Source organism: Falco rusticolus, chromosome 6 (assembly GCF_015220075.1).
Source record: "Falco rusticolus isolate bFalRus1 chromosome 6, bFalRus1.pri, whole genome shotgun sequence".
NCBI classification, from domain to species: Eukaryota; Metazoa; Chordata; class Aves; order Falconiformes; family Falconidae; genus Falco; species Falco rusticolus.
Genome location: NC_051192.1, coordinates 1,220,594 through 1,247,684, shown reverse-complemented (window position 1 = coordinate 1,247,684; position 27,091 = coordinate 1,220,594). Strand labels below are relative to the sequence as shown.

At 42.7% G+C, this 27,091-nt stretch overlaps 1 protein-coding gene across 7 annotated transcripts; it reads right to left on the bottom strand.

The window, feature by feature from the left end:
- Positions 1-894: 894 nt before the first annotated feature.
- On the bottom strand, positions 895-27,091 carry B3GNT2 (UDP-GlcNAc:betaGal beta-1,3-N-acetylglucosaminyltransferase 2). Of its 7 annotated transcripts, none has more exons than XM_037392174.1 (3): positions 26,894-27,089; positions 6,984-7,194; positions 895-3,352 (listed from the first exon to the last, which is right to left on the bottom strand). In XM_037392174.1, the coding sequence occupies exon 3, from the start codon at positions 3,341-3,343 to the stop codon at positions 2,150-2,152; it is 1,194 nt and encodes a 397-aa protein (XP_037248071.1). In that variant the 5' UTR covers positions 3,344-3,352; positions 6,984-7,194; positions 26,894-27,089; the 3' UTR covers positions 895-2,149. The 7 variants fall into 7 exon arrangements, with proteins under 7 accessions (XP_037248071.1, XP_037248073.1, XP_037248069.1 ...); XM_037392176.1 differs by lacking the exon at positions 26,894-27,089 and adding an exon at positions 23,876-24,341 and having other exon boundaries at positions 6,980-7,194; XM_037392172.1 differs by lacking the exon at positions 26,894-27,089 and adding an exon at positions 23,876-24,341.

The window sequence follows — 27,091 nt, the reverse complement described above, 5'->3', positions numbered from 1 at the left end:
CTCCTCTGTGTTTGATCCTTCCCTGAAACTCATCACTACGTTTAGTGCTCACCTACTTCTTGTCTACCTCGCCCCACCATGTCCCTGCTCACCCACAGAACCACCCTTTTTCTCTCTGCTCCACGAGGACTCTAAACACCACATCTCTACTTGCATTCCCTATCAACAGCACACCTTTTCTTTCATTTGGCTCGAACTCTTGACAGAAGTCCCACTAATACTCAGAAAGAAAGAGGGTGCTTAGCACGGTTGGGAAGAACAGAGTAGGAAGTAACACACATCCAGTAAAACCTGCAGCTCTTTCTGAAAGGTGTGATTTCTCATGAGCAATGCACAGAGGCCAAATCTCATGGTACAATACCAGAGCACAGCCCGTCTGGAATCCATCATCTATCCTGGGGCTCACATGAACATCTACAGAACAGAGGTGTATGACCAGACCACCTCACTTTCCCAAACAAACAAAAAAAAGCACATTTGTTCTTCAAAGTAAACTAATGAACAAGCAAGCAGGTGAAGACACCAGAAGAGTATTAGCTGCCAAGTTATTTCAAACAAAAACCAGTGCCAGCCATCCAATCCATCCTCAACCCCTTTCAGTTGTATCAGCAGTGTTATTGTTCAAGCAAGTATTTTTGTACATACTATTTTTCCTAGGGCACTTATTGTTCCCTTGCTTTTGCCAGAGTTGTCCATCTATTACAGCATCTACCAAACCCATGTACAACTGTGACAACATTTTCTGGATAGTCTGCTACACAAGCATCAGAGAAATTTGCCAAATAAAGCCTTTTGTTTCTGAACTTCTCCAATGTGTTGTTACCAAATGCCACGCAGTAGAGTGCAACTGCTCTGCAAGTCAGTATTACGAGTCAAATGAAGCATTACAAAAAATATTTAAATCACATTTTATTTTTCAAATTCAAAAATAACAATTAGCTTTATTCAACATGTTACACATCTCACATATTTAAAATATCATGCTCTATTTAAATATCTGAGTGACAACACTATACAAATAAAATGTTACACAAAATATATTTAAGAAAATGTTTTGGTCTTCCATCTGAACAATAAATAGACAGGCACTTCTACATATACAAAAGAAGCAACCACTATTTAGAATAACTCTTACAAGCAAGATGTGGAAATAGAGAAAATTATCAGAGTTTTGAGAACATGTTTAACTCTACATGAGATATCATGCAACTGCAAAGTTTGTTTCAAAATTCAAAACTCAGGATCTGCACAATTCTAGATTTGCTACCGCTTTACAGGAGAGATCCAAACCATGCTCTCGTAAGCAATGTGCAATTTCAGTTACTTGCATCAAATCAAGCTACCTGACCACATTTAGTGCCAAAACAGAAAACAAGGACTGACCAGAGTAACTTTTCACATAAGTAACACGAGCAACAAGTCAGCTTTACCTCATGTATGCTTGGGGCAGGGGGCAGACCTGACTGTACCTACTGCCCAGCCCCAAACAAAACCTGTTCTTCCTTTTCCTTACATATTCAGCTTTTATGGGTGTTTCAAACAGTATTATGCTGTTTTTGATTAAAAAAGCATCACCTAATAAAAGGGTATGTCCCTTCAGACACAGGCTCGCTTTGCATGAAAGATCACCAAGTAAAAGAGAAAATACTGTTCTGGGGTGCAAAAAAGACTGAAAACCATAAATTAAAAAAATTCAGCATTTAAAGTCTCATAAGAGCGTTTCATACTTAAAAGTAAAACTATGTTCCTCCGATTTCTGAATTTTCAATTTACAGTGGTTTCCACACACCCACAAGCACTACCCAAGGAAAAATTGTCTTCCACCATCACACTTAATGAAAGATGCACTGTAGTAGGCAATCCCTGTTTCAAATACAGCTAACCAGTCACTGACAGCTAGTTACATCCTTGAAGTCCTTTCTAAAATTAAGACAAATATTGAAACATAACGACTACCGATACAGTGGAAAAGTCAGGACCAAGTCTGCAAGCCATCCCCTCAAATTTTACTATATTTCCCATTTTCAAAAGTACAGGAAAAAATTTCCAGAGAAAATTAAACTATTAAACAGAGCTTCAATGGTCCACCAAGAAAGTCAGACCCAAACCTGGAAAGTTATTTGGACTCAAGACACTTATGCACATTACTTTAACAATTTAAGTGTGGATCTTGCAAGCGTGTCCAAATCTTAATCATTTCTTGAGGTTTTCTACTATGTACTAACATTAAGTTTGTGTAGGAACATATGTTATTTCTGTATTTCTCTTCAATATCAAATGTTTTGAAGCCTTTGTGTTTTTCCGGAGCAAGCCCAAGTTTCTGAAGGCACATTCCAGTATAAACATCATCAATAGGGTAAAGAAGTACCTGGTCAGATGCGTTATTCAGCCTTAACGCCAGATCACCAGAGTACAGAAACCCACCGCCTCCTGCATATGGAGGATATGAACCTTCATAAACACTTTCTGGGATGTAGTACTTCAATTTTTTTTCTCTGTGAGGTCCAGCATCTTTGATCACATCGCCTATAAATAAGTCTTTGGCTTTGTCCTTTGATAAGCTCTTCAAGTAATCCAGGATCTGATGGGTATTCACAAAAACATCATCATCACCCTTAAATATAAACTGGACATCTGCACAACTGCTGCTGACCCACTTAAGAAACAGCACCTCTTTCAGAGTTAAATTGAAAAAAGTGTCTCTGTAGTTCCACAGCAGAATGTCTTGGTGGGTTTCACTCTCAAATTTTATCATGTCTGAAAGATCAGGGAAATTATCCTCTGGTGGGGTCTGTCCAAGTAAGAAGACCCTTTTGACTGTCACATCGCCGGATATTATTTCCTTGCCCCAGGATTCCCTAATTGCTTGCCTTCTATCAAAATGGGGTGTAAGTGACTTAATAGCCAGCAGCAGAAAAGGTTTATGTTTGCACTTGTTTGGCTGATCCATTAATAATGAATAATTTCTACATCTCAAATAAAGCAGAAAATCTTTAAACCTGTCTGGCAAGCTTGCAAAGTCACTAACCTCTGAAGGTACCCATGGGTCAGGGTCACAGGAACTGAGCACACTTGAGTTAGAAACCAAGTTCTCTTCCACAGTCATATTGGAAAGCAAGGTCAGAATAGGGTTGTAAAGCAGCTCAAGCTTCTGTTGCTGTTTGTTCCAATAAGCTTTGTGAGGAGTGTATTTTCTCCAGAATTTGCTGTGTGGTATAATAACACGGCCTTTTGCATTCTTCTCTTGGCTGCCACTTTTTGAGACTTCCACAATCACATAAATAAAAATGTTTACCATCATCAGAATTCCCAGCAGCTTTAATCTTCTGCGTCCAACACTCATTTCTCATATCTGGAAAAAAAAAATTGACAAGATATTTAGCCTTCTTCCTATCATGTTCTTGATCTCATAAAAATGCTAACTATTTTCAGATGAAGAATGTGCAAATTAGTAGCCTAGAAAAAGGTTACATCCCCAAAAAGCAAAAACTAATCTATCTATAACACATGCACACCTACAGCCAGTAGTGGTTTGGCATTTCATCAGCAAAGAGGCTGTTAAGAATGTAAAATTCCCAATTGCTATTGAGGAATTTTACACAGCATTTTACAGCATGTCTAAATTAGCCAGCAGTTTTTGCTCCTCATTTAAGTCTCCTTGAAACACTTGCCTGTATAGTAATTAGAATCTGAGCCCTCAGCTTGGCAAAGGCAGGCAGAGAAACTTTTTTCCCTGCTAATAAGGTGAGCTTAAGGGTATAGAATAAATTGCTATACGATAAGGTCAGTTATTTTAAAATTAAATTTCAAGCTTTTATACTTGCACTCTTATACCTTCCAACTACATAATGGGCAGAGCTGAATTTTAAAGCGTACAATTAGTTTCTGTCCATTTCACTTGGCTATTCCTTGGGAGAGAGACTGACAAAACCAGCCAGCTGCACTGTTAGTATTCAGATCTCTGCAGACAAAAGAGAACACGAGTGTTCGTTATTTTTTTTTTTCCCCTCTCCAAATGGAAATGAATGGCAGCAGGAAGTGAAAGTGTAGTTATTCCTAGAAAAGAAAGATAAACTAAAAAGAAACCAAAAAACCGTTTCCCATACATGCAAGACCAGGAATAGAAGCGTACCTCTCCGTTGTAGCAAAGGTTATCCTGTGACCTATCTCCAGTTTTTACTGAGACACAAAAATGGATCAACCTCTCTTTCTTCCCCAGAAGCAACATGCAAACAGTGGGTTCCTCTAAAGTAGTGCTCAGCAAACTGTTTACTAGCCCAGGGGTGTATCTATGTTCAAGCTACACAGACTCCAACAAGACCTTCTAAATCAGGAAGTCAGACTAGAAAATAATTCCGAATGAATAATAGTCTGACTAACTTTAAGTCAGATACAGAACTCTTTGTCAAAGATGCTTTCATTTGCCAGGAGTATAAATGTTTACTGAAAGACCAGAAAAACCTAGTGAAATAAAAGATTCATAATCACTGCTAAAAGCCCAGCTGTAAACGCTGCCTTAAGAGGTCCTGAAGTCACAGGACAGCAGTCAGGAAGGTACACTTCAGAAGGACACCTTGTACTCGCTGCTCTTTTCTTTTTATCTCCAGCCACTGCCGGACACCTCAGCTACACTGACCCTTAGGTCTTTTCTGGTTACATTCTTTTACTCCTCAGCAAGTTAAACACAAAGTTTAATAGGAAAAAAAGCAGGTAAATAAGCAGTTATCTTTTTTCCTCATTCGACCCCTGGATTCTCATTAAATCCAAGAGGGGGGAGGGAGTACTTTTGAATTTAAATAAAAAGCCACTCCTAGAAACAATGGACTACTCAGTAAAATCCCTACTCTTTCCTTCATTTGACCTCACATACCACCTGCATCTTTGTATACATTCAAGCCAGATTTATTTTATTTTATGTCCTGTTCTCAGCCAGCCATGGAGTTTGCTGTTCTAATTTTAGTTTTCTTCCATGCCTCAGACAGAAACATACTTGCAATCACTGTCATCATTTAAGCTGAACAGCTGAACTGTTACAAAGCACTGGCTGGCCACACAGAGTTCAAAGAAACGTTACCTTTTTTCAACTGTCGCAGCAGCTTCCACTAAAAACACACCACTATATACTATTTTTCCTTATTTCCCTTTCAGGACACACAAAAGTCCTGGAGAAGTAGCTATCCTGTTTTTTCTACTATTCCATACAGTTCAGCATGTACATCAGTGCCTACCTGCCCTGTCCTTTATCCCACTTCTGGCTAGAACAAGAAATGACATGGTATTTGATCTGTGATCCCAGCCCTCCCCAGACAGCAGGGTGAGAAGCTCCCTCCTAGTAATAGCTAATAAACTCAGGATTGTCAAGAGCTCAGCCAGAGCCTGATTTTCCAGGACATCACTACACCGCTCATCTGTTACAGCGCCTACCTATTAAGTTATGAGTATTCAACACCTCTGTAAGTCATCTGAACGGTTGGCACGAGAATGTTCTGAACACCACGAGACACCATTTGCACAGACTTTATTTGAATCACTTAAAATCCTTCAAATCACCGTCTTCTGGGTAAGCATTCAAATTCTGTAACTACAAACCCTTCCTGTTTTTCGCTTGTAGCCGTGCAATCCCCTGCAGCAAACGAGACAGGGATTCTACACAGAAAAAGCTCCATTTACCATGAGACTTGGTAGAACTTTTCATCAGAAAAAGTACGAGTCTGGCAAGACAACAGCAGTTCCATCATATAAAGCACAGTAAATGCTGTCAGTCCCACATGTAACTAGTTCTAGTCTAATTTTCAGTCTCCTTTTTAAAAAGCTATCTAATATTGGTGATAAAAATCAGTATTTCTGAGGAAAGTTAAGAAAGAAGTGACATCCAATATAAAAAATTGGATCTATAAAAAAAATTTTAAGACATGAACACACCCCAGTTTTGCATGAAAGCATTCTTCTGTAATCAAAAGCTATCAACATGTGTTTATCAATTTGTTAAGAATATAACTCATTAAGAGTATAAAACCAACACTAAGGGCTACCAAGTAAAAAAGGTATAAAACCTGCTTTGTTGAAGTGTCCTTTTCCTAAACCAAACACAGGTTGTATTAAACACTTGCTCAAAGCGTTAGATCAAGGTTACTGAACTAAAAGCAAACAGAAAACTAATCAGACTCCAGAAAGGCTATTTCTATAAACTGAAATAGGATACTCCACCTTGCAATTAATATGTCTTAGCTTTAACCATTACACTTGAGAACAGCAATTGATAAAAGAAGAATGCCAGTACGGCAATTTCACATCAAGTGAACTGGATTTATCACAAAACGCAGTATTACCACCCTCATCACAATGGGGGTGGGGCGTGAGGTGTATGCACTGCAGTTGTAATGCTGTTGCTAGCAGGCACTTTGGGTTTTTTCTTTTGGTTTGGGGTGTTGGTTTGTTTTTTGAGTTTGGTTTTTTTTTTTCTTCTCTCCAAGTAAACACCCACAGCCCATGTCTCAAGGCAAATCTCAATATTTCATCTGCTTTGCTAACACTGCAGCAACTAACCAAAGTGCCAGCACGACGGAGATTTTTGTGCTGGGCGGCTTGCTAAGGAGCAGCATTGCAGAGTTACAGCAATCCAGACAGATCACAGGAACTTTCTCCTATCCCAGTAACGGCTTCTTCTATGAGCAGTAACATTACAACAATTCCCAGCTACCTCCTTTGACTGCTGAGAATGGAAAAGTTCTTGTACTAGTTTTGCTGAAGAACCGAGATGAGCAGTAGAAAGCAATACTCTTATTTGAAAAATTCCTGCTGCTTTAAGTGTTAAAAAAGAAAAGGCCAGAACACTTAGCTAGCTAGCTAGCATAAAAAGCAGAATGGAAGAATAACACTACATATTGGTAAAGCAAATCACAGTACACACAGAACCTCAGGAATGGAAAATCCTGCAGAAATTTATTCCAGCTTCAGCAGGTAAGGTGAAGAGTGTTACCTACACTCAAAGGTGATCTGACACACAGTTTTTCAATGCCCGTTTTCAACTTCTCAGCTATGCTGATATGAAGACCATTTTAGCAACCAGTTTAGGTTTGTACAAATCATCACATTTCTGTTTATGCAACTTCCAGCTGTGCAGTTAGTTATGTGTCAGTATCACTGTATACATGAAGTCCATTTGTTCAAAGCCTTTAGAAAACATCCATGTTGCTAGAAAAAAAAAAAAAAGGTTAACATTAATCATATGCTGGATAAACCAATGTTCTGCTACAGACACAGTATTTGGAAAGAAACAACAGGGGAAGAGGGAGGAGTGGCCCTCTTCAGCTCCACTCCACTCTTACACTTCACTGCAGTCATAACTAAGGTATTCACAGAAGGGAACAGATTTATGGAGCCACAAAAGCAGCACTGGAGTCAAGAGATGGATGGAAAAGGCAAGCCAGCAAAACCTGGGAAAAAAACCCAAACAGCTTCACGGTGGGAACTGGCAGCAGCAAACAAGGTGAACCACAAGAGAAGAAGAAAACAGGTATTACAAAGAAGCCATGAGCTACAAGAAAAGATTCCAAACACCCAAAAACACTGAAGTCCAAAAAATGTTAATGCAAAATGGCACAACTTGTTTTTAAACTGTACTGTTTTATGCTTTATCTCAAGAGTGAATGTATTCCAAAAGCCTGTAAGGAACCTATTCCAAAGTCTAGAAGACTTGGTGTGAAATGAGAAACACAGATTCACTCTCCTGAGCTGGAAGGGACCCATGAGGATCACCAAGTCCAACTCTTGACTTCACACAGGGCAACCCAGAAGTTAAATCATATATCCATAAAAGCACTATCCAAATGCTTCTTAAATATAAAAAATGCACACTCCATCCAGTTCCAGGAATTATTTATACAAGAGGCAGTCTTTTCTGGCAGCAAGAATTCACACAAACAGGGGCTACGATGCCTTCTGACAGAAGGATTACATCTGGAGGAGGCCAAGCTCAAGGTCAAGTCTAAGTACATCTAAGTGCACCAGCTCCTAACTAAGGGCACATGGGATACATCAGTTTGAATTTCTCACATTGGAGTTGGATCCTGCAGAAGAATTCTGATTAGCCCTGTTACAGCACATTCCCTGTAATGACTTCACAAAATTAGCACGTGAAACAAGTGATGCCAGTCCCAATTTTATTTTTTTTAAGCTGATGCTACTAAGACATTGCTACGCACAAAACCAACCCTAAAACCTCTACTGAGGTATAGCTGTAGGAGACAAAAAGGCAGAAGGAAGAGGGAGATGTTGCAAAGTGGTGAAAAAACTGAAGTATACATAGATGTTCAGAAAAAGCAATCCTCCCTAGGATAGAGCAACAGAAGACAGCAGATTTGACAGTGCACTAACTAGTCTTCTACAGCAAGATGTCAAGACAAACACACCTAGATTTGCAGTTTGAGTGCAGCCTATAATCGATCCAAACAGGAATTCTAAAGACTTGGAACTTGCTTCAACATTTAGATTTTGGCAGATACTTGACACTGCCCTGAACTATGAGGTAGTTTTCCTTTCCCACAGTTTTTAAGCAAGGCACTACTTCATTTGAGTTGGAGATGTTACCATAGATGGTAAAAACCTTCAAGGTATGACACACAGGTGCTCTTTTGGAAATACCATCAAAACAAAGGAGGGTATTGATAAGCATGAAAGTAAGGGGCAAACAGATAAACTTTGACAGCAAATCCTACCAATTTTAGCAATGAAGCAACAGGAAAAAAAACAAACCCAAACTCTTTCCTGAAAAGTCAGACCGAGTTTGTAGCTAATTTATATAATTCTGCTTATATTCACCAAAACACCCACCGAGTGTTTAAAATAGCAGAGGATTAACTACTTGCTTACACATTAACTGAGGTATCATAAGACAACTTCAGGAACATCACTCTTGAACGGGTAGAACTTTCTTTTATTCCAGGTTTCTATTTTGTAACCTGAGTATCACAGAACCATATAGTCATACAACAAATACCGATCATATTTGTTGACTGTTATTGATGTTTAAGTTCTAACCAGCAGAGCCTCTTACTAAGATGCCCAGTCGCTGTACATTGAAGCTTCTCTGCAGCACTCTCCACACCATCTCACCCTCTGTAGAGATGAGTATCTATCCCAAGCTCCCCCTTGCAATGCAGCAAGGGTATTCCTATAGCATGGAATTGAAGAACAAGCCCTCAGAGGGCAGCTACAAAAGGGAAATCAACTGCTACTGCACGTGTCTCAATACCAACAGCAAAGTCATCTTCCCTCGTCTTAAGTACCGAGGCCCACGATAAATCATGCAATCAAGACAGATTGCTGGTGACTATTTAAAACTTAACACCTTAAAAGGTATTACTTCTTATTGCAGAGGGCTCTATCATTTCCCTTTCAAATAAAGGGGTAACTTCCTACCACCACCAGGCACGATGCAATGCAACACTACTCAGCAAGGACCCCTTAAAAGCAGTTTCAGGTCAGCGAGCAGGTTCCTACAGCACAACCCTCAGCAGCGCAAGGCATTGGGCTGTGGTCGGGAGGCAGCGCAGTGACCGTGCCGCACTCCACGCGCAGCACAGGCCTACCCACAACGCTTCCAGCAAGATGGAGAAAATGCAGCACTCCTGTTCATCATGGAAAGGAGGAAAGTTGCAGGGAGCAAGAGACGGGTAAGACCACAGCCATTTTCAAGGTTACAGTTCTGTTTAAACATAAGTTTAAATGGCATTTCTAGATGTACCAAGCATCAATTTCTTCACTCCAAGACCAGTCCTTTCCTATTAAAACATTCTTTCTTTAATATCATTCATCAGTAAAAGCATAATTTCAAGTCTCAACATGAAAGCTCAATAGCAGTAAAAACAAGCTGTGACTACCAGTGAGCAGTCTAAACAGCAGCGTATCATACAGATCTGCAGCTAAGCAAACCACCCAAAGCAGAACTCCAATAAAACAGCCTGAATATTTAGCACTGACAATTAACAGTTCCCCTGGGAAAGGAACACCAGATAACATGACGCGGACTACCTCAGGTGGCGTTCCTTCCCACACTGCATACAGCCGCATGAGCATTCCTGCACCAGCACAGTGCTCCGCAGCACATGCAGCCGTAGTAGCAAATCTGTGCTTCAAGGCACTAAACCAAACCTAGGCACGCTCATACAACCCCACAGTGAAAGAAAACCAACTCATTCAGCCAGACTACCCGCCTCAGCCCTCACCTCTTGCAGCAGTTGCAGGCTGTGGAGCCACAAGCAGCTGAACTGATCCAATTGCCTGACCCCTCCTTTTGATGGAGGCTTTCTCCACCCTTTCTGACTCCAAGAACTCAGGCCCAATCCCTCCCTTGCACTGGCTCTGGTGCTCTGCCAGGCCTCTCCATACATCAGTTCACATCACTAACCCAGCAAAAAAACTAACAATGACCAGAGATGCACACCAGATAAACACCACAGCAGCTACAGTGAAAGCGCACAGCAGAGAGAAGGGGAGCAGACAGACATCCCCTCTTCAGCAAGGATGACAACACACCAGGAACTGACTCGTGGTTGTGGATCCATAATCCTCCCTTCCACCCTCTAACAAGAGGCTATCTAGCATGATAGCATGACAACGTTATACTTACACCCTGGTGTAAACAGTCATGTAACACCAGTCTTTGAAAAAATTGTGCAGACACAAGGTAAACCATCTAACTTTTCCACCTCCTTAAAATCTGACAGAAGCCACGACCTTTAACTGCAAATACTTGTACCTTCTACTTGAGGACAGAAGTTATGCTGTATTTTTTAAGTGGGCTGAGAAACATGCCTACATTATTTGACTGCCAAACCCAAGCACTAAAAGTCCATTTACTTACCGGGGCTGACAAAAGATAAGACAATCCTTATTACCTGCAAGTATTGCCCCTACCACTCTACTGGTTCAGGACTAAACTATCACAGACTTGGCAAAACCAAGCTGTAGTTCAGGTATCTAACAGATACTACCACCTCTCTCTCTTTGCAGAGACCAGCTATAACTGGGGCTATAGCAGACTTGGATCTCATTCATTTTGAAGCCAGATATCCTTATAGCAGTTGTACATGCAGCACAACTCCTGGCAGCACTCGCAATAGTGCATGCAACAGTGACACTACAGTTCTGAAGATAATTTTAAAATTAAATATGTCACAAGCCATCTGCAGTCCCTCTAACCTCCTGTGAGATGTATCAGTGCTCCTAATACCTCAGTTCTGTTCAGTGAGTCAAAAGAGATTCCTGGATCGAGCAACAACATAGTTTCAGAAGGTGAAGATAAGAGCCCCAAGCTGTTACAAAAAGTCTGTGCCATTTCCAGCTTTGAAGAAACTTCAACACTATTTTTCTTCCAACTACAATCGTGTCTCTTTTTCCCCTCAGAACTTTACACAAGTCCACTTTTACACAATAGTTATCAAGAACATCTTAAGAACTGGCAAATACTCAACAGATACCAGCACTCTGCTTCTGCAGAAGCACATTACTGCAACTCCACTGAATAGCAGTCTGTTTTCTGTGTTCTTCAAACACTACAGTTTGAAACAGCGTTCCAGTTGGAGGAAAGTTACCAAAACACCACCACACTACACAAAGCATCAAAAAGTGCAATGAAATTCAGAGCAGCTGATGTTTATTTTAACATTAGTTTTAATTAATTGCATATACCTGCTTTGAGCCATCTTTCAGAATATTATTTAGTCTTGGGAGGAATTCTGCTCGTCCAGTATTTTAATACCAGAAGAAACCAGTGCAACTTGGGCATGGAATTTCAAGATCCAAGTAAACTGCAAGACTGGAGAAGGACGTGCTTGTGTTTTCCTAAAATACTGGCCAAGGCATAAAGAGCTATACAGAGTTTGAACAGAAGCCAATCTATTCTGTTTCCCACTAGTTATCTTCAGCACACTTGCACATTTTGCTCAAACCACCCCAACACACAAACAAAAAACCTCACCCCCCAAAAAACCAACAGTACAGCATTTCTCTATTAAAACCACACACCCACACACCCCCTGGTTTTCTGTTATAAAGTATTAAGAGGGCCAGGAATTTCATTTGAACCATGTTTAATTACTGTTATTGAACCTAATTTCACTTGGTCTAATCCCTCTTTGAACCCATTTATATTTTCAACTTGAATTCTACTGGTGATGAACTCCTCAGTTTTTGACACAGACAGAAACTGGAATGACTTGCTATTCTATAACCACACAAGAGAGGAACCCTCAGAAAATACAACATAAAAAAAATGCTGTTATTTTCTTTATGTACATTTACCATACCAGCTATATAACAAACCTTTATCTGTCCTCTGTTCCATCTTTGCCGCAATAAGAAGTCCTAGTCATTTTACTTCTGCAACTATTCTGCACTTCTGACTAACTTTGTCTCTGCTCCCCCGGCCCCCAGGTCATTTTTGATATGGCAACAAGAAGAAAAAGCACGCAGTACTTAAAGCTCACAAATACAAATTGGTACAGACTATTTTAGAGCTGTATATCAACGGGAGCTGGTATAAGGCACAAGCCAGGCAGTATACTCAGTCTTGCTAAATGTAATAAGGAGAGAGAATTACTTTTGAAATAACCACAAAATTTGAGAGAACTCTTTCCCACACACATCTCAGGGTATTCCCATTAGCTTAGAAAGCTTTCTCATTTAGAGCATCCACATGTGTAACTGGTTGTCCAAGACCCTCATGGCAGGTGGATGATACTGAGATTTTGCCAGTTAATTTTTCAGGAAAGCCATCACTGTCAGGTGACTCGTATGAAGCTGGATCTTCTCTGTTTCCAGCATCCACAAGTTTCACCACTAAAATTATCACTAATCAACACTTATTTTGGCTGTCTGGTAAAAAGATTAACTGGCCCTAAAGCCTCAGTGTTCCCAATATGACACTTGACTAATCTGTTTACTCCCAGAACACGCTTTAAAATTTAAGGGAATGAAGCATACTGTGCACAGAATCTTAGATGATTTAATCATTTTTGTACTGCACTTTAAAAGTCACTTTGCTCATCTTATCCATGCCGTAACTCTTTTCCCAAACGGATTCTGCCCCTCTCTTTTGAGATGGGCTGATGAAAACAAGTAGTAAAATTCTCAAATAAAATCAATCTGAAATTGCCAGTGTGAAAGAAAATTGTTAGACAGGTGCCAGTCTTCTGATGAAACAAGCATTTTTATGGTCATCTGCTCAGTTCACCTTTGCCTTAAAGGTCCTGCTTCCTTGTTACTCACCATTTTCTAGTCCACCTAACCCTCATCCATGCACTCAGCTGCTTCACAAAGTAGCTTTACAGTAGCTGCGATAATAAACTTGGTTCCTCATCATCTTCACCCCGCTTTATCTTACGGGTTAGAAACTCACCACCATCTTTTCAAGTCTGAAACTGACACACAACAATTGAAGCCTCCTATGCAAAATAACCTCCAAACCTCAAGCCCTGGAGTTACCTAGGCATAGGGACAAAGCTCTCCACTGTCCCCCCCTTCCCTGACAGCCCATTTGTAGCCCTATTCCTACAAAAGGGTTTTCAAATATGCTCTTGTTCTTGCTTTGAAATAATGACTCAGCTTCACTGACACGCCTCAAAGTCCAGGGTGTGTGTGTGGCAATTACAACAAGAACTGCAGCAGTGGCAATACTGGAGCTACTACCTACAGACTTCAGAAGATAACTGCACTGTTCATTCTCAACTCATTTGGCACATCACATTTGCACTCACAGGGTAAGAGCTTAGACCCAAGCTTCTAAAAATATGTTGACTAAACATATGTCTGCACAGAGACAGGTGAAAAACCCTGGTTTCCAACTGAAAGGTGTTAAAAAAGGAAGAGATACAAACTGTTGCAACTTCCCCAGGCAGAAAACTTCTCACTCCATGCGGCACTTAATCCAGTATCCTACAGAAACTCTTCAGGTTTTGTTTTTTAGTCATTAATTTCTTTAGTCTTGGGTAAGACAAGACGATCTAATGAGCATGTACTATTCAATCCAATGGTAATTAACTGGCTTGAACAAAAATCTTTAAAACATTGGCATGTAGTATACCACAAGGCCCATTGTTTTAATTAACAAAGTGAGGCCTGCAAACTACTTTCAACAACCCAAACTTCTGCCACCAGCCAAGGAAAACCTACAGTGAAAAATCAAATAATGTCTTTTTGAAATTTGACTGACTTTATCAAGCACTAAAGCAATAATCCGTATCTCAGCACCTCCCTTCTCATTCATTCCTACAGGAGCTACCATTTTATGCAGGTGCTGTTCCAAGAAGCCTATGTGGATTATGTTTCCTAAGGTGGACTGAGTGCAGCAATTAAAGAATAGCCTCAGACAGCCCGTAAAGTGGGAACTAACATCACCAATGCATTTACTACTTTGTAAATTAAAATGATTTTGTAAAAACTTCATGAGATGTTCATTACACAACACACAAATCTGACAAACGCAAGAGAACATAACTTCATGCTTTATAGAATCCTAAGTGCAGCAGTACATAAAACACATGGCATTTTCTCTACATACAATCTAGAACTGTAATTCACAGCCTTGTTTTGCGAACCACTGTCAGCTTACAGAATAGAAGTTACTATTGTAACTACAGAACAGGTAAATATTTTTCTGCACACAGGTAGATAGTGACTGTCATCAGGCACCATGTAAATACACACAAAATGGCTTTAATATGTTAGTTATACCATCTCATTTGTTTCCTATGATCCACAGGACAACTTCCAAATACTCTAGGCAGCTGCTTCCAAAAAAAAACCTGTGCAATTACTACAGAAGGAAGGCACAAAGACAATAAAGTCGTTGTGCACACCACACATGCTATCATTCTGAAGCGAAAGAACAAAGCAGAGCTACACTTGCAGCCTCTCTCAAACTTCCTCCAAGCCACACAACCACAACCAAGTAAAGAGAACACGTTCCAACAAGGTTCTTCTGCAGTGTAAGCCAGATTTGACCACGCTCCATCACCAAGTCTCACCAAGACTCCAAATCACATGGATTAAGAATCAGTCTTCATTAGGTAAGAACACATCCTACAAGCTTGTCAGCAGACAAAAAGATTATCACTGAAGCCAACTCCTTTAGGAGCCACGCAGACAGACCCTGCAGCTATCCAAAGGGATCTGTGAGCACTACAAACATTTACATTTCTCAGAGTACTTACTACCTAATGTCAGCAGGTTTATTCTCTGCAGTCTTGCTTCTCAAAGCAATCAGATAACACAGAACATTTAAAGGCACTGCTCAAAACAGTTATGTTACGATGAAACTCTGCTGCTGCTGCTAGAAAAAGGTGGGAAAATCCCTGCTATGCTGAAGCTTGCAAAAGCGTAACAAGAAACAAAATTCCCTGCCCCTAATAGCCTACTTGACTGCTGTCCTGAGACTACTGCTAGCAGCATTTGACTGTGGTATTAAGACTGAATAGTCCTTTCATTTACTGCTGAATGATAAGTTCTGAATATCAGAATCCCAAAATCTTCAGAGTAAGTTACACTACTGCTATGTTTCCTGTCACCATTCTAACTAATTTTCCAGGTGCTTCCCTCCCTCTAGCAGGAAAGAGAAGTTTAAGAATGTCACCTTTTAAGGTACGCTAGTTAAAGTAAGATCTATGAAACCAGAGTTCTGTTGACTTCATATTGCTGCTTAGAAATATTGCAGCAACACCCACAATGTTCCCATCAGGTTACCTTTACAAAGGACAATAAAAACTTTTTTAACTTCATTAAAACCAGTTTATGCAAAATTCCTGCCTGACAGAATACTTACAGATAGTGGCGATCTAGTGGTATCTCTTCCATCTCAAATCAAACATACCCAACCCTGAATCTAAGTGATAAGAGTCACAAAACCTTCAACTGGAGAGTGATGTATTTTTTAATCTGATTAGAAAGTCAGCTACCAGTAAATCACTCTGAACATCCCAATCCTGTCGGTAATTTTGGTTATTATAGGTGTGTCTCAGAACAGTTCTGGGTTTAATTAAGAAGATATTTAAATATTGTGTACCTATTTAAATCAATGCAAGTTAGGCCTAAATTTGTGGTTTTTTAACCTGTTAATGTTAAATCCTTGGATCGGCTGAAAGAACGTTCAGTTCATATTTGAATTGTTTCAAGTGTTCCTATAGAAGATCAAGAAATATGCAAGAAAAGCCCTCTGGTCATTATGAAAAGTCTTCTGCAAACTCAATCCCAAGTTTAATGTATATTCCAATTCTACTGCTATAAACTACTTGAGTTTGGTCATGATTTTCTACAGGGATAAAAAAAAAAAACCAGAGCTGCACAAGAACACCACACTTATAATAAGGCAATTTAAACCATGACAGTATCCCTACAAATTAGTACATTTTGCTAATATTACCATGCTCTACTGGCATACCTGCAGCCACATTAAAAGTCTATGAAGGTGTTCCTAACTGCACATAAAACATCCAAACAAAACTTGTGATAAAGTTTGATTTTTTTGTTTAGAAGTAAAAAGCGTTTGGGCTGTTGGTTTTGGGTTTTTTTTTTTAGTAACTGAGATTTCGTACTGACAACTGAGGGCAAGAACTCAACTTGCTATAAAAACTAACATTAAAGGTTAATACCTCAGTATTTTGAGGGCCCATGGTAGTGATGAGTGACCTGGTTTTCCCAATCCAGTATTAACAACAACAAAAAAAAATAAAAATCACATCATTCTAAGGTCAGTTCAAGCTTTAGGATTATGACATTGTGCAATTTGTTAGGAATAACTCAGAGGTGCCAGCTTCTGACTTACATACTTCAGTACCTCTGAAAAGGCTCCTGCTTGAACAAATAGTAAATTATGAATAATCAAGAGAAGAGGTTTAACTGAGTGGCAGCAGAAAAATACTTCTTGGAAGAAAATTGTCATTCATCACATTGATTACAAATCAGGGGAAGTCAGGGAGTATACAGTTCTGCAGCAGTTTAAAACAGCTTTAGTCATGGCTGACATTTCTGTAATTCATTCCTTCCCCTATAAACTGCAGAGTCCTATCCAACCTTTGCAACGATATGACTGTGGCAAGTCAGTTCAGGGAGCTACAGAGGACAACCAAAAACTAACAATAAAGCAGCGGTAACTTTTCAGCCAGCTCATGCCACCAGACTTGCTTGCTGCTGTGCTGCACGAACACCAGTAACAGTGCAGAAGACGCACACAGCGCAGACCCACAGCGGATCCCATTTTTCATCAGCGTAAGCTTTCACGTACCAGCACACTGCCGCTGCAGCCCTGACACTGCTCTGATCTTGCTCCCGCCTTCACCCACAGAGGTCCCACAGGCAGGGCCAGACAAGCACCAACACTGGTCCTCCAAGAAGCAGCCAGCCTTTAGGCAACCTCAACCCTAACAAGACACACCCTGAGGTTTGAATTTCCCTTAACTTTTTTTTGTAATCAAAGTCAGTGGGTTAGCTATTGAGCCAGCATGACCCACCCTCCTAGTGTGGTCTGCTGTTTAAGGGGTTCGTTTTGACTTATTATCTTCCTGTAATTACTAGAAAACCAAGGAAGTAGATAACGAACTACCTTCCTCCCAGATATCAGTACTTGGATCAATGCTAGTTCTGGTAATGAAGAATGGGCAAGACACTGCAACCCTGACTGATATTTTCAAAGAACGTTTAAAAAGACAAAGTCTGCTGGGCAGGCACAGTCTTACTTTTGTGCTGTATTTGAAATAAAAAAAGGTGATTAGTATACCTATTCAAGATGCAGATAACCATAATTTCCACAAACAAGACAATTCATCTCCTCCTGACATCTCTTCCAGCTTAAAACCAGTGATTAATACAGCCTTAACCATATTCCAGCTACCGTTATGCCGGCATAGAGAGCATCCAATTCTAGCCAGCTAGCAAGTCTGTCCTCTAACACTATACCTCAAGTCATCAAAACCGTAACTCTACTTTGTCTTGTTGCCGGTGTTAGACGGTCAGACACATGCCACACTACTAAAAGCTATGTTTCAAAAGCAAGGAGGGTGTAACTTGGTATGCCTGATGAAGTTACCGCCCCTGATGACCACTGACTGCCTTTTTCAGTTAAAAATAAACAGACACTGCTTTCCAGTTTGACTTCTACGAGTTGCTACCTTTGCAGCCAGTGGCTGGGTGATGGATACACAGCTGGGACAGTCATCTTCTCAGCCATGTCAAGTCACATTACTCTGCAAGAGTTGTGTGGTTACTCAATCAAAAGTCAATTCAAACTGAATATTCAGGTCAGAATTCCAGGATCTGCCTCTGAATTTATAGCACTGAACTCAAACGTTTAAGAACAAAAATCTGCATTTTAAAATGCAAATATGTGGGGAAAAAACACTTTTACTTTTAATTGCTTTTGGTTTCAAGGGTAATTTACAAGTACAGGAGGGAAAAAAAGCTTTTTATCTTCCTGAAGGATTCATTTAGAGTTCAGAAAATCTATGGAATTGTAATTAGGGAACTTCATTTTCCTCTTTCAAACTCGTAAAATGCAAGATACAGATCTCATTCTGTCCTATCAAGTTTAAGGAAAACGAGAACAGTTTCAGGCAGCTGAAGATGCATATAAGTACCAGGAGGATTTTGTAAAAGATCTTTAAGCAGGTTAGGCAGCTAACTCCCATTTTTGTTAATGGTTGATAAGCACCTAACCCCATTAGAGACTGCTAAATCCAAACAGAAACATCTTCCCTACCTGTTAGCTGCACACCAATGTGAAGCATCCACTTAGTGTAAATCAACTTTAAGCTGTTCTGCATGTCTTTTAATTGCTTTTATTCAAAGGCAGATCAACAATGATTTTGCAAGGACCTTCTCCATCCCAAAGACAGCCGTTACCATTTTCTAACATCCGAATATCAGATTAAAAAATATCATTGCTCAAGCAAGATGAAACAGCATTAAATTCAGGACACAGCCTGACACTCAGCCACACTGCTCCTGGAACTGAATTTAAAGAGCCCATCCTCCCCCGGCCCCTGAACCCCCGCATTTGCACCGCTCGCTGTGACATTACGCACAGCCCCGCAGACAAGCACAGCGGTTATTTCTCACCCCCTGGGTTCCTCCGTGCAGGTCACCACCCAGCTGCGCCAACAGCTGGGCCAGCGGCGCGGGGGCGCAGCCAGGCAGCCCCCCTCCCCCCCAGCAGCGGGATGTTCCCTCCCCCATGCACACACACCTCGGTGCCGCACCGCTACTCGCCGCTCATAAACCACGGAGAATTAATCTCTTATGGGAAACCAACGAAGTTAGTCCTCTACCAAAGAAAAATATCAAGATTTCCTGCTCGCTTGATTTAGACAGCTGACTTACAAATTGAGTGATTTAGTCAATTCAATTTCAGAGTAACTCATCTGTGAGCTTAAGATGAAGCAGCTGCTAAATTTCAGAAGTTATTTACAAAGATGAACAAACCTACTTCCAAATTAAATGCTTTTCAACCCTTACTATTGTATTTCTCTCAAACGACAAAGCTTTCTTAACCAACTGCTGATGAAATTGCTTCATCAATTCTCCCTTTAAAAATCTCAGCACCACACCCATCACACACTGGGATTCTTTTCCTTATTTAAGTACTAATTACTTCTCATGAGACACCAGTTCAATCATTCTTTCGCACAGTTCATCACAAGATGTTTTAATGATCCAGTCTTTTCACTGGGTTTTGCATGATCTGGAGACTTGGGGCCGTTTACTTACTCGTCTCTTAAATCCTGGAAGGCCCAATGAAACTGGTGAAAGGTACAAGAGAAGTGCAGGATCGAGCCAAAGATACCAGCCAGGTCTTCCTATGCGCAAAGCAAAACGGGCCTAACCAGATCCCACATATTTATTCACCAGCTTCTGGTTTGAGACTTGTTCGCTCTGTACTAAGATGATGGGAAGAGCCTGTATTTCATTATCATCTTTTCTCGGTTGTTTTTTGCTGGGTTTTAAACACATGAGGATTGTGCAACATAACTGTGAAGTAGTAGCAAAATGATAAAAACATTCACATTATGTTTGTGAGGTCAGAACACAGCATAACGGGGAGATTACATTAGCAATTTTTGTTAACTGCACTCACAGGCATAAATTCTCTAAATCATGTGAAGCACTTGTCTGAATATAGACTACAACACACTAGAAACATCAAACACTAATCTTGTGATTCCTCATGCACACAACCGTAACGACTGCAGCTCCTTCCTATACTAATTGTTAACACTTTGGTTAAAAATATTTTACCATAACCATTAGGGATTAAAATTGAGCTAATGTGAAAAAGACTATTAAGTTTAAATCTGAAAGCAAATGGATGCCTACTTGCTTCAAAATTACTTATGTACTTCTACTGTACAGTAATAGAAAATAAAAACATACTAGGAAAAAAAATCCCAAACTGACAACCTGTGAAAGGGACAAAGACTGTCTCAAGTTTTTGGAAGGCGATCTATCTTAATGGCCTTCTAGAAACATTAACACGAAAACCAGACATGTTAAAAGGCTCATTATTTTAATGAAATACATCTTTTTTTTCTACATTCTGTGCTCTCTACAAAAACATCTTATTAAAACCTTGCTGCCACAATAAGTATACTCTCGTCAACAGCTTTCCCCTAGCCCCCTCTGGCCTATCCTTGACAAGTTTTAGAACTAAACAGTTTAAGAAACTGTGTGGCAAACCTACAACAAACCTACCAGGCCCTGCTATTCAAAGTGCAGATGCTTCAACTGAAAAGAAATTAATGAGATTTTTACAGCAGGAAACAACTGAATCCAGCAAAATACAGAGACCTGGAACATCAAACCTTGATGCATTTCCGACAGAGCTGCTCAGGCACCTTCCATCAAAACACACAAGCCTGACAGCACACAGAGAAAGCCCACCAAGTAACTACCTCTGTGAAGTTTCACAAGCTGTCCGAAGCAAAGATTTTTACAAGATAATTTGATGCATACTTACCAAAAATTAAGTAATCTGCTGAAAAAGAACAAGTTACCAGAGAAGTTGGCTGAGGATTTTAATTGATACTGTTCAATCTTTTCCCTCTCCTTTAGTTAATTTGGAGAAAAACATGGCTATCCAGATTTCAGTCAAGCACACATTATCCATGACAAACCATCCCTGCTTCTTGACTGTTGTGATAACGACAATATTGGCTATGCTAGCAGACATATGACTATGTCCCATGTTTCAACACTATCAGCACTGACAGAGACTGTCTTTTATCACCACCATTTGTTCTTCTTCAAGTGGTTGCACACAGTCAACGGGAAAAATCACTATCATAGCTGGTCCTGTTACAAAAATAGCTGCACCAGGTGGCAGTAAAATGACAATTGCTAAGTGTCTTGGCATCGACAAGTCACCATGGAGGAGTACTCCTCTGAAAGGCTTCATTCTCCCAGGAGTCTGATGGGTAGGCAAGATGAAGACTCAAACACTGCATTTTTTTTGCTCTATACACAGTGTAACTTCTCAATGCAGACAACTGCATGTATTTGTCAGCACAAAACACAAAACCACTTTACCCACTTCTCATTTTTCATTAAAGCCTCTCTGAGCAAGGACTACTTTTATCCTGTTGCCCTCAGCAGCATCTTCAATACCCAGAAGTATTTAAAAAAAATGTAAAAGCAGCTATCAGGCAATAATAATAAAATTTCTGACCACCAGTGACATTGTGGTCATTAGGAACAATCTCTAGGGAGAATAGCAAGCTGTACCTATTATGAGACAGGGTACTGGACAGCCAGCTAGTACTCCCAGTCGTCTAATGCATGAGCTTCAAAACAAGTCCCTTCAGCTGCATCACCTTGCTGCTGTACCTCGTTTTCCTCCGTTTTCCTTGTCTATTTATAGTACATGGGAAAAGAAACAAGAAAAAATATCTGAGCAAAACCAGCTTACAGATGACAAAATTACTTAAATTCTAATTTTTGATCCCTGTATGCAGTGTCTGTAGCTTCCTTATAGCTGTACAACAGTAACGCACAACATCTCAGGTAGAAAGTCAAACGTTCAAAGCAAAGGAAACTCTGACTTTGCTGCTTAAGTCAAAAGACTGATTCTAACCGAAAGCATTATATTTTTTGGTATACGACAAACATTCTGTATTTTAATTCACCTCCATTGCAATACTGGTTTTTTTAAAGAGTCTATTCTCTTTTCACATTCCTCACGGCCCAGGAAAAACACATTAGAAATTACATCTGCTGAACGAGAAAAGCTGATTCTCCGTTTTGTTGCCTCCACGCATTTGGTAATAATTCAGAGCTAATCCAGCTCCTCCGGTGGTTCCAGCAGGCACTAGGCTGGGTCACTGGGGTGACAAGGTAGCCCTGCCAGCAGCCAGCTCTGGGCTAGCCAGCTGAACAAAGCTGCAACTGTACCACTCACCGGAGTGTCATCTGCTCCCTGCACCCCACCCGCAGACAGCATGAAAATCTGACGCAAAAGCGGAACTGCAAGAACATGAAACCAACCTAAGCAACTTTAAGAGAGAACTGAATTCGAGGCTGTCTTTAAGACAGGGGAGGAATAATTAACCAGAAATTTCCTCAAAGGAGAATGCTATAATCATGTTTCCTCAACAACTTTCAGATTACATATTTAGCATGTAATTTTATGCATGCATCCTTCCACGTCCAGATTGAACGCTTCTCTACCAAAAGCCACTCTCTGTGCCCAAAATAATAATAAAAAAAACCCAAACGGCAACCCCCCCCCCGCACAACCGAACCAAGTAAACTCTTTTAATTTGCATACTTAAAAATAAATATTAATGTTTAACAATCAACTCCAACAGCACCGAGCATTTTGGGAAGTGGAACTAAAGGGTTACTCAAGTAACTTTCACCGTAATTTTTTGCAAGATGACTAATGAATTGTGAGCTGCAGTTTGGCCACGATCACAGGGAGTAACCTCAAGTCCCCCCCTGACAGGGTACAGTACTCCTCAGGAAGTTTAGAGGACTAAAAAGCATAACCTCGTGAAGGAGCACACATTCGGGCCAACTCCAGCCAAAAGAACATTCTCCTCCTTTCAGGTTCACCAAAGTCCACGCTTCAGAGGCACCACCTCAGCACTACACCCTAACAGCAAGGCTCCAACGCCGCAGATATTGATAATTAACCCGCCTGGTTAGCGCTGACCAGGGGCCCTGCGAGCCCAGCGCCGCCGCCCGCAGACACCGCGGCGGCCGCCCCGTCCCCCCCCCCCGCCGGGGAGAGCGCTGCAGCAGCACCCGGCACTGCAGCAACGCTACGCCTCAGGGTTTTCCCCGGGAAAAAAACCTCACGGTTTCAGCATCTACTCCTCCTCCCCACTTTTTTTTTTTTTTTTTGTTAAAAAAAAAAAAAAGACGACAAACCTACGGTCGCTAGCTGGGCTGCGCTGGCCCAAGCTTCGCCCATGCCGGCAGCCCGCGCCGCTGCCCCCGCGCCGAGTTTGTTGCAACATGTGCCGGCCGCGATGCTCCGCTGCGCCGGGGATCTCGCTCCGCGCGGTTTAACCCCACCCTTGCCACCGCCTGTCACCTCCCGCATCGCGGGGGGGGGGAGACAGCAACAACGGAAAAAAACCAAAATCCCCAATAAATACGTATCTCCCACCGGCCTCCCCCCACCGTCAGCCCGCAGCTGTCAGTACAAAAATAAGCTGAGAGCTACGAGGAGGAAAAGCCTCACGGTCTGGAAAACAAGGGCAGGCACGAATTAAGCTGAAGAAACGATTGTTGTTGTTGTTGCTCCCCGCCTCTCCCCAGCCCCCCGCGCGGCGCCGACCCCCGCCGGCCCAGGCGGGCAGCGCCGGCCGAGCCCCCCGCACACACGTACCTTGCCAGGCTGCCGCGGGTCGCCGCCGGGGTTCTGGCTGCCGCCGCCTCCACATCCACCATGCTTCTGCCCGGCGGCGGGCTGCCTCGGCGCGGCGGGGGTCCTTCCCCCCCCGGCCTGCCGCCCTACCGCGGCCCCATGCCACCGCGCTCCGCCAGCCGCTGCGGCGGGCCGCGGGCGGGGGGCTCCGCACCTGAGGGGCGATGCCGGGGCGGCCGCGGAGGGTTCGTCCCGTCCCGCCGCCGCTCTTCTCCTCAGGACCGGCCGCGCTCCGGCGGAGGTGCGAGCCCGCGGCGGGGGGTGCGGGGCTGGCAGCGAAGAGGAGCGAGGGGAAGACAAACAGCCCAGCGAAGCGCTGCGGCTGCGGGGAAGACGCCGCGGCCGGGGGAGCGAAGCGCCTCACTTGTTGCCCTGTGGCGGCGCGGCGCGCCCGCCTTCCCGCCGCCCGCGCGCCGCCCCCCGCCCCGGGGGCTGCAGGGCGTGGCGCGGGGCGGGCCCCGAGCGCGGCGCACCCGCCGAAGCCCCGCCCCTGCCGGCCGGCGGCGCAGCGGATTGGCTGGTTGGGCGGCGCGGCGGGGGTCTCCGCGTTCCCTTCTGGTCCCGGTTGTCCCCGCGGTTGCCGGACTGTCGCGTCTCTGAGGCGGTGAGCGGGCGGGCGGAGGTCTGGCACGGCGGCTTCGCCGGCTCCTTCCCCCGCAGGATGCAGCCTCCCCACCACCACCCCGCCTTTGACACCGTACAGCGTGGGGCAACGCGGCCTCGCTACCCTGTCCCGCGGGGCCGCCTCCGAGCCCAGTGCAGCCAGCGCCGCGCCCGCCACCTGCCGCCCTAGCGCCCGCCCGCAGCCCCGCCTCCGGCCCGCCATGTTCTCCCTCGACGCCTCAACTGCTTCCTGAGGTAAAACACCCCGAGAAGGGGGAGGCGGTGTCCTCCGGGTGTCCACAGACACCTAGAGCTGGCTGCAAAACCCACTGTGTCAGCCGGGACCTCCTGCCCAAAGAGGAGGGCGCTGGGTTTGGGGGCCATTTCCACAGGGGGAAACAGCGTTTGACCCAGCAAACACCAACACGTTCACGTCTGCCAGCTTCGGTGGTGGGAGGAGGTGAGGTGGCACCTCCTTCCCTCCCTCTTGCAATAATAAAACATGTTTTCTGAAGTAAATGCCTTCTAGTTTTACAGGCTGGCAGCCTCTAGTCACAGGGATAGCTGATCGCAGTCACAAAATGTCTTTTTGACAACATTCATTCCTTCTGGTTTTTTTTCCCCACACGGCATCAAGCAAAATAGGAAGACCCCCAGCCACGCTGAAAAATGCTATTCCACATCTTTTTTTAACATTTCTCCTTTTTAAGAATGGTAATTGCAACTTGCTCAGCTTTATGTGGTGGTCCACAAAGCTGCCTTTTTTTTTTTTTTTTTTTTTTTGAGCCCAGGAGGGAAAAGAAAAGTACTGGCTTAGGCTGTCAGTGCTTCCCTTAGTAAACAAGTTTCTGAGAGTTCCAGATTTTGGAAATTTGCCCTCCAGAGATGATACTAATCATGCATGACTCACTCGTAACTAACCCTCTGTTTTTTTTGTTGTTTGCTTACTTGCTAAGTTGATGAGACTACAAATCCTAGCCAAACATCACTGTTGAAACAAACTAGAGAAAATCTCCAAGACCCAGGATGCTTACTGAAATAAAACATGAAAATGTGTGCTGTTACAGCAAGCAGAACGGTCTTCAGTCTTGTCGTGGCCAGATCAATAGCAACCAGCAGCCACATTTACAGTTCCCATGGACTGTGAACCTCACAGCTTTTTGTCCTGTACAGGAAGAAAATTAACACATGCCATTTGTTTCTATTTTTAGCACCTGTGTTCTCAATCCAATATAAGGAGAGGCCCAACCAAAGCAATTATGTCAATGCCACCTGGCACGGTCATTTAAAAACTGTTTTCACTGCAAAGGCAGAGGTAAAGCATGTTGCCGTGATCCATGAAAATACATGTTTAGGCACTTCCATTTTACAGTGCTCATTTTCCCCCAGACTCAGTAGCTGATGTGCACAGCTGTAGACATGACTGGTTTTGTAAATAGCATGAGTACCCATGGCACGTACTGAGCTCCCCGTACTCTGTGTTATTAAATATGGGAGGCCCTCCCATAGAAAACCTGCAGCCAGTCTTCTGGAGCTGCTCCAAAATCTTGTTCAGGAGTCTGGAAGGAATGTCCCCATCCATGACGCACTGGGAGGAACATTGCATATTTCATTCATCCCTCTTCAAATATTTATATATGTACTTCACGTTAGCGTAAAGCTGTCCTTTTCATCCAAGTAGAAAGACTACAGCAAAGGCAGGAATTAACCTAAAGCAGCAAGCATCTCTGTCCATTAAGTAACGTAAGGCTTGAAAGGTGAATTAAGCGTCTGGCAGCTAGAAGCTTGGCTCCACCGAACAGAAGATTTCATAACAATATGTTTTAAGATCAATTTAAAAAACAAAAAGGAAAACAAAAATCAGCTAGAACAGTGTGTCATGTGACACTCGGTGCTAAGGAGCCTGAAAAAACACTTTGAAGCTGAAAGGTTTGGGCAATGATGAAATGGTCTGCTGTCTTTGAGGGAAAGACATTTCTCCCTCGTCCTGATCCCACACCCAAACCATGCCTGCTCCTCTGTAATCGCACTGACTCAACTCATCACAGGGCTGCGTTGTGAAACCTTGAGGGGGGGAGGTGTTTTAATCCAAATATATTCCCTGATCCAATCAGGATCCCTGATCAGCCTCAAAAATTAGCCGAAAGGGAGAAAATACCTAGAACTGACATTGTCACTGACCACAGCGTATCTTCAAACCACTGCCTAACTGTGATGCCCCTGCCATGCTTGGTGCAGCTACACCCCAAAAACCCCAGCAAGCGGTAAGGCAGGAGCTAGTTTTCCAGCCCTGCTCCCCTGAGTGCAGGCAGCTCAACCTTCCTGGAATCTGTGCGTCACGCTAGGCAAAGTGTGAAGCCTGGGGAGGTTTCTTACCTGATGCTGCCAATTAACAGGTCCCAGTATGAGTAACCGTGAGCGTAGCACCGTTCCGGGGCAGGGGCTGCAGGGCTCCAGCACTCCTCAGCCTGCTACAGCAGCACGAGAACTGCTGCAGCTCTAAACTCAAATTTTCTGTCAGTCATCAGGTTTCATAAAGTCTCATTAGCACAAAGCAATCCCAGGAAGCAACTC

Excerpts from the sequence above, each read along its gene's own strand:
- B3GNT2 (XM_037392177.1), bottom strand. The coding sequence starts at position 3,343 with ATGAGTGTTGGACGCAGAAGATTAAAGCTGCTGGGAATTCTGATGATG.